We start from the raw sequence: 12,713 nt of genomic DNA, 5'->3' as shown, positions 1-12,713 counted from the left end.
GGTGACAGCGCTGTGACCCCCCCCCCAGCCCCCCACATGTCCCCAAACCCCTCGGGGTGACAGCGCTGTGACCCCCCCCCAGCCCCCCACATGTCCCCAGACCCCTCGGGGTGACAGCGCTGTGACCCCCCCCCCAGCCCCCCACATGTCTCCAGACCCCTCGGGATGACAGCGCTGTGACCCCCCCCAGCCCCCCACATGTCCCCAGACCCCTCGGGGTGACAGCGCTGTGACCCCCCCCCCCAGCCCCCCACATGTCCCCAAACCCCTCGGGGTGACAGCGCTGTGACCCCCCCCAGCCCCCCACATGTCCCCAGACCCCTCGGGATGACAGCGCTGTGACCCCCCCCCCACAGCCCCCCACATGTCCCCAGACCCCTCGGGGTGACAGCGCTGTGACCCCCCCCCCAACGCCCCAAACCCCCGGGTTCCCCCGGGGGGCGTGGCCTCCCATTCATTCTCCGGGTGACGTCAGGGAAGGCGTGACCAATGGGAGCGGCGCTGGGGCCCGGCCCCGCCCCATCGTGCCACGAGCACCGCCCCGCGTGGCCCCTTAAAGCGGCGCCGCCGCCACCGCCGCGCTACGTTCCGTCTGTCCTTCCATCCTTCCCTCCCTCTCTCCATCCGTCCGTCCGTCCCTCCGTCCTCCCGAGCCATGAGGAGGCTCGTCCTTCTGCTGTGCACCACCGTGACCTGTTGCATCGCGGCGGCGGCGGGAGGTGGGTGAGCGCGGTCCCACGCGGGACCGGCGCAGCGGCGGCGGGGCGGGCACTGCCCTCGCGGGGCAGACGCGGGTTGGGTTCGGGGGCACTTTGTTGCTGACCCTTCTCTCCCGGCGCCTCGCAGATGGCAGCGCGGAGCGTGTGCCGGCGCTTAAGCCGCGGGTGAGGTTCGGGGTGCGCTCCTCGCCGGACGCCGATGAGGACGGGTGCGCGATCGCCGTCGGCCAGCACCAGTGGCTGGAGGACTGCAAGTTCAACGTGACAGCTAAAACCTTCTTCATCATTCACGGCTGGACTGTAAGTGTGAGGGACCCTGGGCAATGCTTAGTCTGTCCATTCAGAGCGAGCAAGCTGCCCTACAAATGGGCTGTGTCTCCCGAATACTCCTACTCTGGAATTTCTGTGGCTGCTCCATCCCTGGAAGGGTTCAAGGCCAGGTTTGTTGGTGCTTTGAACAGCCTGGTCTAGTGGAAGGTGACTCTGTCCAAGGCAGGGGAGTTGGAACTAAATGACCTTAAAAGTCCCTCCCAACCCAAACTCTTCTTGAATGCCGTGAATGTGGGATTTGTGAACACTTTTTTTGTCTCAAGCACTATGTTCTCATAGTAGCAGCACCTGAGGTCTCTGAAACAAAATGATGTGAGTCAGGCTTAAGAACTCTGCAATCACCCAACTCATTCATAACTGCACAAAGTCACTTTATAGCAGTATAACATGAATATGGTAAAGGAAACTTGGGACTTTTCCCTGAAATCCAACTAACTGACCACTGTGAATGCAACCCTTAACAGGCAGGTGCATAGACTTTCTATAATCGTAGCTGAGTGCCCACAGCCCTGTCATCTGCTACAAGGTCTTGTTGATAGAAGAACGAGGGCACACAGACTTTATCAAGCTTTTTGTTTCTGTATTTCATGTGGACAAGTGTATGCCACAAGGGAACTTATCAGCTCTGCCAGGGCTTACGCAAACAGCAGTGCCAGGACTGGGGAATAATTGTACAATCCATCAGAATTTCTGGAAGTCTTGAGAAAAAGAGCGATAAGGTGGCACGTAATGAATGCCTCCCCCTCCTGCCTTAAAAGGCAAGTGGCTAATTACAGCCAGAGTCTCTCAAAACCTGTTTTTCTTACTCCATTAGTGCAGTGCTGAGAAGTACTGGGGCTTGCAGAGGAGCAGCATGCAGCTGGAGCAGAATATGTAAATGATACACAAATAACTTAACTGTGAATGTGTCATCTTGATCCTGCAAGCTGGAAACTAACAGCTGAATCTCTTTCTAGATGAGTGGCATGTTTGAAACCTGGCTGGGGGACTTGGTGTCTGCTCTTCAGGAGCGGGAGAAGGATGCCAACGTGGTGGTGGTGGATTGGCTTTCTCTTGCCCACCAGCTCTACACTGATGCTGTGAACAACACACAGATTGTTGGAAAAACCATAGCAAGGCTGCTTGACTGGTTACAGGTAACATGAGTGAAGAGCAGCCTCTGTTGTAATGCTCCATGAGGGACTGTTGCACAAGGGAGAGCCTTCACCAGCTCCAGGGCTCACCAGTGGTGCACGCTCTGGTGTAATTCCCACCCCAAGGCTTTGGCGGAGTGCTGGCTCATAGCTGGGGTGCTGCCCTGCTTTCTGGGGAGATGCTGCCTTGCAGGTGCTTGAATCAGTGGTGTTGAAGTGGATTTCAGATTTGGAAGCCCTGCCTGAGCCATGTGAACTCAGGAGCTGGGCATTCAAAGCCAGTGTTGGCTTGGCAAGAGGGTGGGAGAGGAGAAGGAAAGGCCCACAGTGCTGCACTTGGCACCTGAGGGTGCAGCCAGTGCTGAGGGCTGCTGGCAGCTCCTTGGGGGAAGGCTGCTCCAGATGCTGCCTGAATAGAGTGCCATAATTGACACTGGAACATGGGTAAGCCACAAATACCAGCCAAACCATTCAACTCATCTTGATGAAATACAGAGCAAAGCATGCTTGCCTGCCCCCTCCCTCCAAATCTCTTGTTGGAATTGGACTTTATAGTCCTGCAGGCAGGAGCAGTGCCAGATGCCCTGAAAGACAGGGGGTCAAATGATCATATCTTCTTTTCCTTGCAGGAGAATCCGCTCTTCCAGCTTGAAAACGTGCACCTGATTGGGTACAGCCTGGGTGCCCACGTGGCTGGCTTTGCTGGTAACCACGTCCATGGCACTATAGGCAGAATTACAGGCAAGTGGCTTTTTGAGCAGTCTCTTACCTTTCCTTTGTGGCTTTCCTGATTGAGTTTCCCCGAAGAGGCTCATTTCCTGTGTGTCTGAAATGTTGTTTGGGCCTTATTCTTTCAGAAATGACAAGTTTACTACCTGTGGCAGCAGTGGGAAGCACAGTGGGCCTATTTGCATCAAATATAGCAGGGCTTCAATGAAAAGCCCTTACTGAGGACAACCTGATCTTGAGCTTATTTGAAGTTACATGTGGGTTCAAACCAAGTCCAGCTCAAGCTTTTACTATGCAAATCATATGCCTTTGAGTGATACTGTTTTTGTAATTATAGCTCATAAGCTAATGGAAGTGAGAACTACTGGGTGCTGTTTGTCCCACAGGATGTCTGGTTAAAAAAACCCCAAACTTAATCTCCAGATTCTGGAAATATCTGAAGAGTTTGCTTCCAGCTCTAGAGGAAAGCTGATTTCAACATGTGAGAACTTAGGGCATAATACAAAGGGTTACATTAAGCATATGAATGTAACACTGGCAGTGAGAATTACACAAAGCCTAGCAATAAATATCTATATGTAGTTTATCAGGAAAAAGAATCACCCAACAGTCAAGTTGGAGAATGGCTTCTGTAGGAGGTGAGGCTCAGGGGCTAACAGAGCATCCCAGACTCCTTGTGGGATCTCAGATGCAGGGATTACCTGGCTACTGCTTAAATTGTCTTAGTCCCTCCTTATGTCCAGGCTGAAAACAGACTAAATGTCTCTGAGACAGCTTTGTCTGCCAGCTGTCCCTGGGGTGCTAGACCTCACCTGGTGTTTTGGAGCTGCCTCTTGAAGTACCTCTTCACTGTGACCTGCAAAGCGTGGTTGCTTCCAACAGGCACCCTGAAGGCATCCTGGTGCTGCTGTTGAGTTGTATTGCCCCAAAAGCACTGTGGAGCACTTTATTTGTTCCCTTAGTGAGCCTGTGGTGAAGAGACCTTGGGGGACAGTACCAGATGAGGGGCTGGGACTGTCTGTGCATCACCTGGTGAGGGGAGCTGCCAGCAGCAGGCTCCTGGCTGTATTCTGTATGCAATACCCAGTTTCTAACTTGGCACCCTGTGTACTCTCTCTGACTGCAGGCTTGGATCCAGCTGGCCCTATGTTTGAAGGAGTGGACCCCAGCAGGCGCCTCTCCCCAGATGATGCCAACTTTGTGGATGTCCTTCACACCTACACAAGGGAAACATTAGGTGTTAGCATTGGGATCCAAATGCCTGTAGGCCACATTGACATCTATCCCAATGGGGGGGACTTCCAGCCTGGCTGTGGTCTGAGTGATGTCTTGGGAGCCATTGCCTATGGCAGTAAGTTCTCATTACTTATTTTTCCTCTAGTCTGTGTAGACTCCTCACAAGTAGACTTGGGTTAGTGGTGGGGGACAGTCTGTTTTACAAAAGCAGAGAAAACCATTTTTTCCTTCTAAACTATCTGTACTATTTGAGGTAGTTGCTGGAAACTATACATGGTTTTATTCTGAAGTAGCATATTCTCACTCCAACACCTGAATGTGGTCTTATGCTGGGGCTAGAAAGCTGTCATTGTGGTAGGGACTAAGTGAACAACCAGCAACCTCCAAGCATCTTCCACTAACCTCTTGAATTGCTACTCTCTGAAAAATTTGACCATGGTCAGCTCATGTTTGGCTACAAAAAAAGGCATAGCTCACATTATCTTACCACCTGCTTGGCGGTGACAGATGCTTAAACCAAGCATATCCCTTGCAACTCTTCTTCCCCAGCCATTGGTGAGGTGGTTAAATGTGAACACGAGCGTTCTGTGCACCTCTTCGTGGACTCCCTGGTGAACCAGGACAAGCAGAGCTTCGCGTTCCAGTGCACCGACTCGAGCCGCTTCAAGAAGGGCATCTGCCTGAGCTGCCGCAAGAACCGCTGCAATGGCATCGGGTACAACGCCCGCAGGATACGGCACAAGAGGAACAGCAAGATGTACTTGAAGACAAGAGCTGACATGCCCTTCAAAGGTATGCTTTCCCTCTTAGAAAGAGTGTGGTTTCACCTGTAGGAGCAGCCTCCCAAAGCCAGAGCTGAGAAGGATGCAGAGGTGGAAGACCAGCATCGCCTCAGAGCCACGTGGCTCCAGGTGTCAGTGTGCTGCTGTTAGCTGGCTGCAGTGCTGGCCTGTGGTGTTGCTGTGCTCCTTCCTCCGTGTGAAGTCAACAGGAGCTGGCCATAAGGACACTCTGCCTTTTGAGCAGGACTACAGATTATGTCATACTTGCAAGACTCAGCCTTAGAGCAGTGTAAGGTCTGGGCAGCCCTCCCCAGAGTGGACCTGCTGCTGATGTTGTGTAAAACTCATAATCAGTAAGGGCAGAAAAAAGTTATCAGTGCTGTTTCAATAAAGGACAGGACTGTCTGTATTGTCAGCCAACTTTATTTCACACAGAGCAATGCTGAGCAATGTGGTCTCAAACTCAGTTCAATCTCTGCTTTCCTCCTTCTCTCCAGTCTACCACTATCAGATGAAAATGCATGTCTTCAGCTACAAGAGCTTGGGAGAGGTTGATCCCACTTTCTCAGTCACCCTTCACGGCACCAATGGAGAATCTGAACCTCTGTCTTTAGAAATGTAAGTAGTCTAACCTGCTGCATTTAAGTGTAACAAGGGACTAGACAGGGTGGCAGCATTCTTTTTTCCTCAGCTAACACTGGCATTGCATCCCAGCCTGGCAGCCTCACTTCATCACCACTCAAAAAAACTTCTCATCCAGTAATTTAATTATAATTATTGGCTAAGAAAACAATTTGATGTGCCCAGTCACCTACACATTAGCTTTCATAGCTCATTGCTGAAGTACTTCCTTTTGCTTTTCCCCTCTACCATTTGGATATACCCTGAGAGCATCCATGTCTCTGGAGGCATTGCTGACCTCCTTTAGCCTCTCCAAGAGGAAAGACAAGGCATAAAATCCACCTTTAAGCTATGAAAGGATGACCAACCTAAATACATGACACATTGCATTGAACCAGCTATCTGAGCTCACTTTCTTTAGCGTAATCAGTAATTAACTGGTGACAGTTGAACGTGCAGCCCTTGATAAGCTACAAAGGGCTCGGTTTAACCTCTCACATGGCATGAAGGAGCTTCTGGCCTGCTTCCATAAGGAAGAAATGCTGAGTCTCTGCCTCTCTTTCAGGCTTGATCTACTTGGCCTGAACGCTACAAACACCTTCCTGGTCTATACTGAAGAGGACATGGGTGAACTTTTGAAAATAAAGCTCACCTGGGAGGGCACATCTCAGTCATGGTATGATCTATGGAAAGAGCTGAGGAGCTACTGGTATCGGCCTGCAAATTCTTCCCAGGAGCTGCATATCAGACGAATACGTGTGAAATCTGGGGAGACACAACAGAGGTAATGACTGTGCCAGGCTGCCTGTGAGCTGGCTGGAAACTTCAACCAAAAGGAGAAATATTCAGAACTTTACAAAAAAAAACCCCCTCGGTGCTCTGAATGTAATTGGCATCCTGAGCCACTTTGATTTTCAGTGGCACCACTCCTTCAAGGTGCAGCAGAGCAGGTCACTGGCCAGCACGGGGTTGCCAACAGGGTTTTATGCAAAACCAGTCACCACAGATCAGACCTGGGGTGTTCTTTTGCTTTATTTAGGTACTGTGACATCCCCTGGGGACTAAATTAGCCACTTCAAGGTGGTTTAGATCATACCTGGAGGGTTAAAGTACCGAGCACTGAAAATACTGAAACATGAGTGGTCATGGCTATTATTTACAGGCATAGTGTGTTGATTTGGCACAATAAGCTAGACCTGAAACTGGAACCAGTAACATAGTGCCATCACTCCTTAAGCACTGTATTGCTCCTTCTGAGGTCTGGCAAGGGGATTGGAACTAGATGGTCTTTAAGGTCCCTTCCAACTCCCACCCATATCTCTAGATCATAGAATTGGCCATAGAATTCTTGGGGAAGATTCCCTGCTCTGGCAGGGGCTTGGACCTAGATGATCCTTAAGGTCCCATCCCACTCAATCAATTTTCTGATTCTATGATTCCCTTTGCAACTGAAAAACTACCTGAGCATCAAAAAAGTATTAAATCTGCCAAACATGTAGCACTGCACTCCCACACCTTGTCTTAATGTTGTTCTGAAGGTAACCCAGATCTGCCAAAGAACAGCAGCTGACATTGACAAGCTCCCACATTTCTCAGAACTTTAAATAAGCATCACCTATCTTGAAGGTATTCTGCATCCTGGTTTCTACAAGCTGTGAAATAAAATACTGAAGTAGGAAATAAAATAGCCATTCAAAACACCAATGGTGTATCAAGATGGTCTGTGGGATGGATGTTAAATCAATCAGCTTGTCTTAGAATTAGCTGCAACCCACGTTACTTTTTATTTGTTAATCATGGAGACAGTAAGTACCTTCTCTTGACTTCTGATTCCTCCTTGTAGGTTTGCTTTCTGTGTGGAGGACTCCCAGCTAACCAGTATATCTCCTGGCAAAGAGCTCTGGTTTGTGAAGTGCACAGAGGAATGGCAAAAAAGGTATGGAAATCAGCCAAGAGAAATTCTGTCTGATGCACATGGCTATGCTGAGATGAGTGGAGCCTCTTGGGGTTTTTTCCCTACTGGATTCTCTTTTGTTTTCAAAAAGGGTAATAAATTCTAGCCCAAGCTTCACAGTTATTGGATTTAATTTTCATGTATGCCATAACTGTTGCTAACTAGGTGATATTCTCCTCCCTTCTGACCTTGGATTGTCACCTTGTACCTTTACATGTTTACCATCAAATGGGTGCAGCATGATCCTTGGTCCTAATTAGGGTAGATACTGTGCATTAGTGGGAAGTAAAGTAGAGGCATTTATTAACTGCCCTGTAAAACAGGGGAAAGCTGGGAGCAGTGCAGGGGATTGCCTCAGACATTGTTTCAGACTGGTAGAAGACCTTGAGCTGCCAAGAAATCTCCTGATTAACATTTGAGCTCAAGCAAGACAGAGCTGAGGACTTGCCCTGGTGTTACAGCAATGACTCCTACTGCTTCATCTCCAGCCATGCTGATCTCCTCTAGTTGAGGAGAGTGCAAACTCTGCCACTGACAGAGCATCTCAGCCCCTGCCTGACCTCTGAGGTACTCCCAGACACCTGGAACAGTCCTCAGAGCATGACTTCCAAAAAGCCTGAGCCCAGCAGTGACAACTTGATTGCTTCAGATGCCTCTGGACATGTTTTGAATGAATTCCTGTTCATTTGTCTGAATGAAAGTCTCCTTTGGATGAAGCCCAGTCTTTCACCCTCTCCTAAAATTTCACTTTGTAAACTTAGAGATTTGTCACTTCTAAACCAGAGGACAAAGTGCTTGTCAGGACTAGCAAAGCCCTGTGGAAGTCAAGCTTTGCACAACCCTCCTGGGCAGCAGAGCTCAGCTCAGAAGTGTGAGCTGGTCCCATTCCAGGATTGGTTTTTGGCAGAAAGCAGCAAGCTGTGCTACAGACAGTAGCAGGCAATTCTGTGAAAAAAACTTGTTGCTCTGCCACAAGTCTCCAAAGATCAAGTAAACATTCCTGCAGGTACAATAAAGGGCTGTTTTGATATGCTCCTCAGTAACCCCCATAAAACAGAATTGCTGGCAGATGTGCCCTTCCTGCTCGCTCATAGTGTGCAGCTTGTGCACAAGGCAGAGGAGCTGAGCTCAGCTCTAGCACACCATTTTTTGTAGGAAATGATCCTTCCCCCCAGAAATCAAGAGTGATTACTTACTTTTCAGCTCTCCATTTCTGCCAAGTAAGTGGAATATTATAGTTCCTCACTTGGAGATGGAGACTGCAAACATCTGTCCACTCCAAACAGAGCTGCACAGGCAGTTCTATTCAAGCCCTGTAATTTCTGTTTGCAGCCTGCTTAGTGTCTGCTTCAGGCTCTCCCTGAGTAGCTTTTGGGTGAAGTGTGGCTTTGACAGAATGAAATACCAGCCTGTACTGGCCAAACCTGTTCTTAGCATCTCAGAGATTCTTAGAAATTCTTTATTGCTCCTATTTACTTCTGCATTTAACTACATTTTTTTTTCTTCTCTGCTTTTCCCAGATCTGTCTCAAACCGGCTGTGAATACTTCCCTAAAGACTCACAACCAAGCAACCTGGATGCATGAAGACCATGCAGGTGGCAAGATGCTCTGGGGAAAATCTGGCTTGGTAGCACTTAAAGCAAGTAGCTCTTCGGAAAAACCGGCTTGGATCGGATGCAAGAAACTGGGGAGCAATTGATAGACTTTGGTCCTAGACCTAGAATAACTAAAACTCCATCCTCCCTTTCCCAAGGGGCCTGGTTTATGTATTTAACCTTACCTTGACCTGTTACACACTGCATTTTTCCTGCCCTGCTCCTGTTAACCAGGACTATGGAGGAGATCTTCACGCACCCAGACCTCAGCAATGATCTTCTGGTCTGCCTGCCAGTGGAGTTGAGAGGATAAACAACCAGGCTAACAGCCCATCAGACTGTGGGTGACAGGGCTGCCAAGAACAAATCAGCACCTGGTGTCGCAGTGTCCGTGGGTCCAGTAGCACTGTGGGCTGTGGGAAGGTGTGACCAGCACAGGTCAGGTGTGTGGGGCTGTTTAGGGAAGGGGTGGAAATAAGCACAGTGCCACTTAACTTCAAGTTGTCCTTTGCTTGCCTTAAAAATAATCTGTCCTGTGTCTGGCTGATACCTAAACCTCTATATATTGCCTGTCCTCCCTGTGCCTGGGGCAGAAGGTGGTGCAGGTGTGGTGTGGTGGTGGCAGCTGCTCCCTGGTCAGTGTCTGCAGTGAGGCTGCCCAGTTACACGTGGGGATCCCTTTTTAAAGAGGCAAAAAGCAGCTGCCCTCCAGCCACAGGGATGGAGGAAGGAGATGCACCATGCTGTTTCAGGAGAGCTTTGCACCAGTCTTTTTAGCTGCTGAGAATGTGTTTCCCTCTGCTCAGATGCTGTTGTAGTACCAATGCATAATTAAGACCTTATTTTTTACTAAAGTGTTTAAAAGAGCCAAACAGCCAACTTCTTACCCTGATTGCTACGACATCCTGGCTGGAGTCCCTGTCCCAGGTGATCTTGGCTTTGCTTTGAGTTTGGCAGACTCTACAACTGTCCTGTTTGCTACAGCAGAGTGGACCTTGTCAGAGGTGAACTAAGTTTTGTTTTGGTTGGTTGGGTTTGTTTTGGTTTCTTGGTTTGTGTTTTTTAGAACTTTTTTTTCTTTTTGTAAGAAGAATTGGTGTAACAACCCTTGAGCTTTTGGCATGCAGAAAGCCAGTCTCAAAAATGGTGTTGCCAGGTAGTGCACTGAGTTCTGAAGACTTAGCAAGTCCTTCTGAGGCCTGCAAATCTCTTGAGTTTTTGTAGAGCTTCAACCCAACCAAAGCAAGCACATTTGGGGATATTTTTTTTCCATGATTTTATGCAGAGGCTTCAACAACTGAAGCCTTTGCTAAGTATCTGTGACTTGTCACCGTGCCATACTTAGAGCAGTTTCAAAGCCCTGTTTGTATATTGTGGTTTTTGTATGACTTAAAACATAATTTATTTCTCATATTGTACATATGTAAACATTTTTAAACATTTTGGTTCTAAGTAACAATTTTTATAAGCCTTAAGACAAAAAATAAAGGGCTTTGTAAAAATCAGTGAAGTCTTGTTATTGATCATGGAATTGTTTGGGTTGGAAAAAATCCCCAAGCTCATCAAGTCCAAATGTTTTCTCAGCACTGCTAAGGCCAACACTACCCCATGTCCCCAAGTGCCACATTGTCATGGCTTTGAAATCTCTCCAGGGATGGGGACTCCACCCCTGCCCTGGGCAGCTGTGCCAGGCAACCTCCCTGAGACCTGCAGCCAGGTAGGTGCCTGAGCCACCACCCTCCTCCTGACTCCTCTACGCTGTGTTGCCAAGCTCAGGTGGTTCTCTCCCTGCACCCCTCACCAAGTGCATTTAGCCACTCTCTATCCACACCTGCTTTGTGGAGATGCCCATCATACAACATTAGGAGAGGGAGACCCTGGAGATGCTCCAGGGCTGGAGCCCCTCTGCTCTGGAGCCAGGCTGGGAGAGCTGGGGGGGCTCACCTGGAGAAGAGAAGGCTCCAGGGACACCTGAGAGCCCCTGCCAGGGCCTAAAGGGGCTCCAGGAGAGCTGGAGAGGGACTGGGGACAAGGCATGGAGGGACAGGACACAGGGAATGGCTTCCCCGTGCCAGAGGGCAGGGTGTGATGGGATTTGGGGAAGAAATTGCTGGCTGTGAGGGTGGGCAGGCCCTGACAGAGGTTGGGCAGAGAAGCTGTGGCTGCCCCTGGATCCCAGAAGTGTCCAAGCCCAGGCTGAAATAATCTGTGACAGTGGAATGTGCCCCTGCCCATGGCAGGGCATGGGATGAGATTAACTTTAAGGCCCCTTCCAAGTGGTTGCAGGTGTAATTCCAGTTTCAGCCTAGCAGTGAGGACATGGTTTCAACAATATCAAGGGGTCATCTGGGGATTTTTAGCAGAATGAATATCAGAAAATCCAAATTTCTCTTTGGGCTGCAGTAGAGGGGTGTTCTGACTGCCCCTTCCCCACAATGTCTATGAACCACGTTCACCAGGAAACTCTACCAAAACTGTTACCTTTCCTTCCCAACCTGCTTTCTTTCAGACATGGCAGTACCACTACTACCTTTGGCTGGGAAAAAGTAAGATTTTGTGCTACTTGCTGTCTATGGCTATTGCAGTGAACACAGTGGACTCTGGACAGACCTTTGCTGTTGTGCCAGCCTAGTCAGGACAAGTTTAGACAATCTCCCTCTTCTCCTTTGATTTCCCACATTAATGCTTTTCTTCCCCATTAAATATCACTTATATTTTCCCTGAAATGCCTCACCTTTGTCTGACTTTACTAGCTAGCCCGTTGGTGAATACTTTTAAGACATACCCAAATCTGAATCTTCTTGGTTTTTCCCAGCTTTTCCCAGCAGCCACACCACCAAATTTAAAGGGAAGCCTCTCATTGTTCTCTTCCTGTGCCTGACACAAATTGGTGGCACAAATCCAGCAGCAACAGAAGGACTCTGCAAACAAAGCAAATACCTCTGAGCTGCAGAAGATTTACATGAAATTACTTAGTTAACCTTTTCCTATGGGAAGCCCAGCAATGCCTGGCTGTGAGGAAAACTGCCTTGGTGGATTTGGAAGAGAGATGCTTGATGTATTCTGCACCCCAGAAGTGGAACTTTTATCTAGTGAGTTCCTCCCACGATGGGTAAAGTGTTTGTGTGTGTGTGAGCTACAGCCAGATGTCATTCCAGATATCTGCAATTTATTTTTTGGCTTGGATAAAGCTGCAACACAAGGGCTGGTGCCTCTTTCAGGGTGAATCCCCCTGCAAGGACAAGCAGGAGCTGATCTCTAAAGGAAAAGGATGAAGAATATAAGCTCAGAAGAGAGGAGAAAAAGGTTGCAGCTCTTTCACATCCATGGTCATCTTCTCCAGGCATCTGGCCCTTCACACAGCAGGTGTTGTCTCCCAAAATCATCACTCCTGCTGCTCCCCATATTGAGGAATCACACCTGCTGGCACTTCAGGATGCATCCCTGCACAGCTCCCTTCATTAGGAGTTTGGTTGTGTGTTGGACAAGTGGGAAAACAGAAGGATATTTTTTGAAGTTTCCAGTGAATTTAGGGACTTTTTAAAAGTCTCTAATGAACTTAGGACTGGCAAAGCAGGCACATCCCAAATCTGTGGCAGGCAAGGCTGAGGCT

General features: G+C 48.9%; 1 protein-coding gene across 1 annotated transcript; it reads left to right on the top strand.

Annotated features, from left to right (window-relative positions):
• The first annotated feature begins 557 nt into the window (after positions 1 to 557).
• Positions 558 to 10,741, top strand: LIPG (lipase G, endothelial type). Its single transcript, XM_071581250.1, has 10 exons — positions 558 to 719; positions 847 to 1,019; positions 2,006 to 2,185; positions 2,812 to 2,923; positions 4,038 to 4,262; positions 4,697 to 4,939; positions 5,427 to 5,547; positions 6,116 to 6,334; positions 7,394 to 7,486; positions 9,025 to 10,741. The coding sequence occupies exons 1-10, from the start codon at positions 656 to 658 to the stop codon at positions 9,044 to 9,046; spliced, it is 1,452 nt and encodes a 483-aa protein (XP_071437351.1). The 5' UTR covers positions 558 to 655; the 3' UTR covers positions 9,047 to 10,741.
• The last annotated feature ends 1,972 nt before the right edge of the window (positions 10,742 to 12,713 follow it).

The sequence above is a fragment of the Pithys albifrons genome, chromosome Z, assembly GCF_047495875.1.
Source record: "Pithys albifrons albifrons isolate INPA30051 chromosome Z, PitAlb_v1, whole genome shotgun sequence".
NCBI lineage: Eukaryota > Metazoa > Chordata > Aves > Passeriformes > Thamnophilidae > Pithys > Pithys albifrons.
This window is presented reverse-complemented; position numbering and strand designations above follow the sequence as displayed.

Excerpts from the sequence above, each read along its gene's own strand:
- LIPG (XM_071581250.1), top strand. The coding sequence starts at position 656 with ATGAGGAGGCTCGTCCTTCTGCTGTGCACCACCGTGACCTGTTGCATC. Across the intron at positions 2,924-4,037 it reads CACTATAGGCAGAATTACAG|GCTTGGATCCAGCTGGCCCT; the intron begins GCAAGTGGCTTT and ends CTCTGACTGCAG. Across the intron at positions 6,335-7,393 it reads TCTGGGGAGACACAACAGAG|GTTTGCTTTCTGTGTGGAGG; the intron begins GTAATGACTGTG and ends TCCTCCTTGTAG.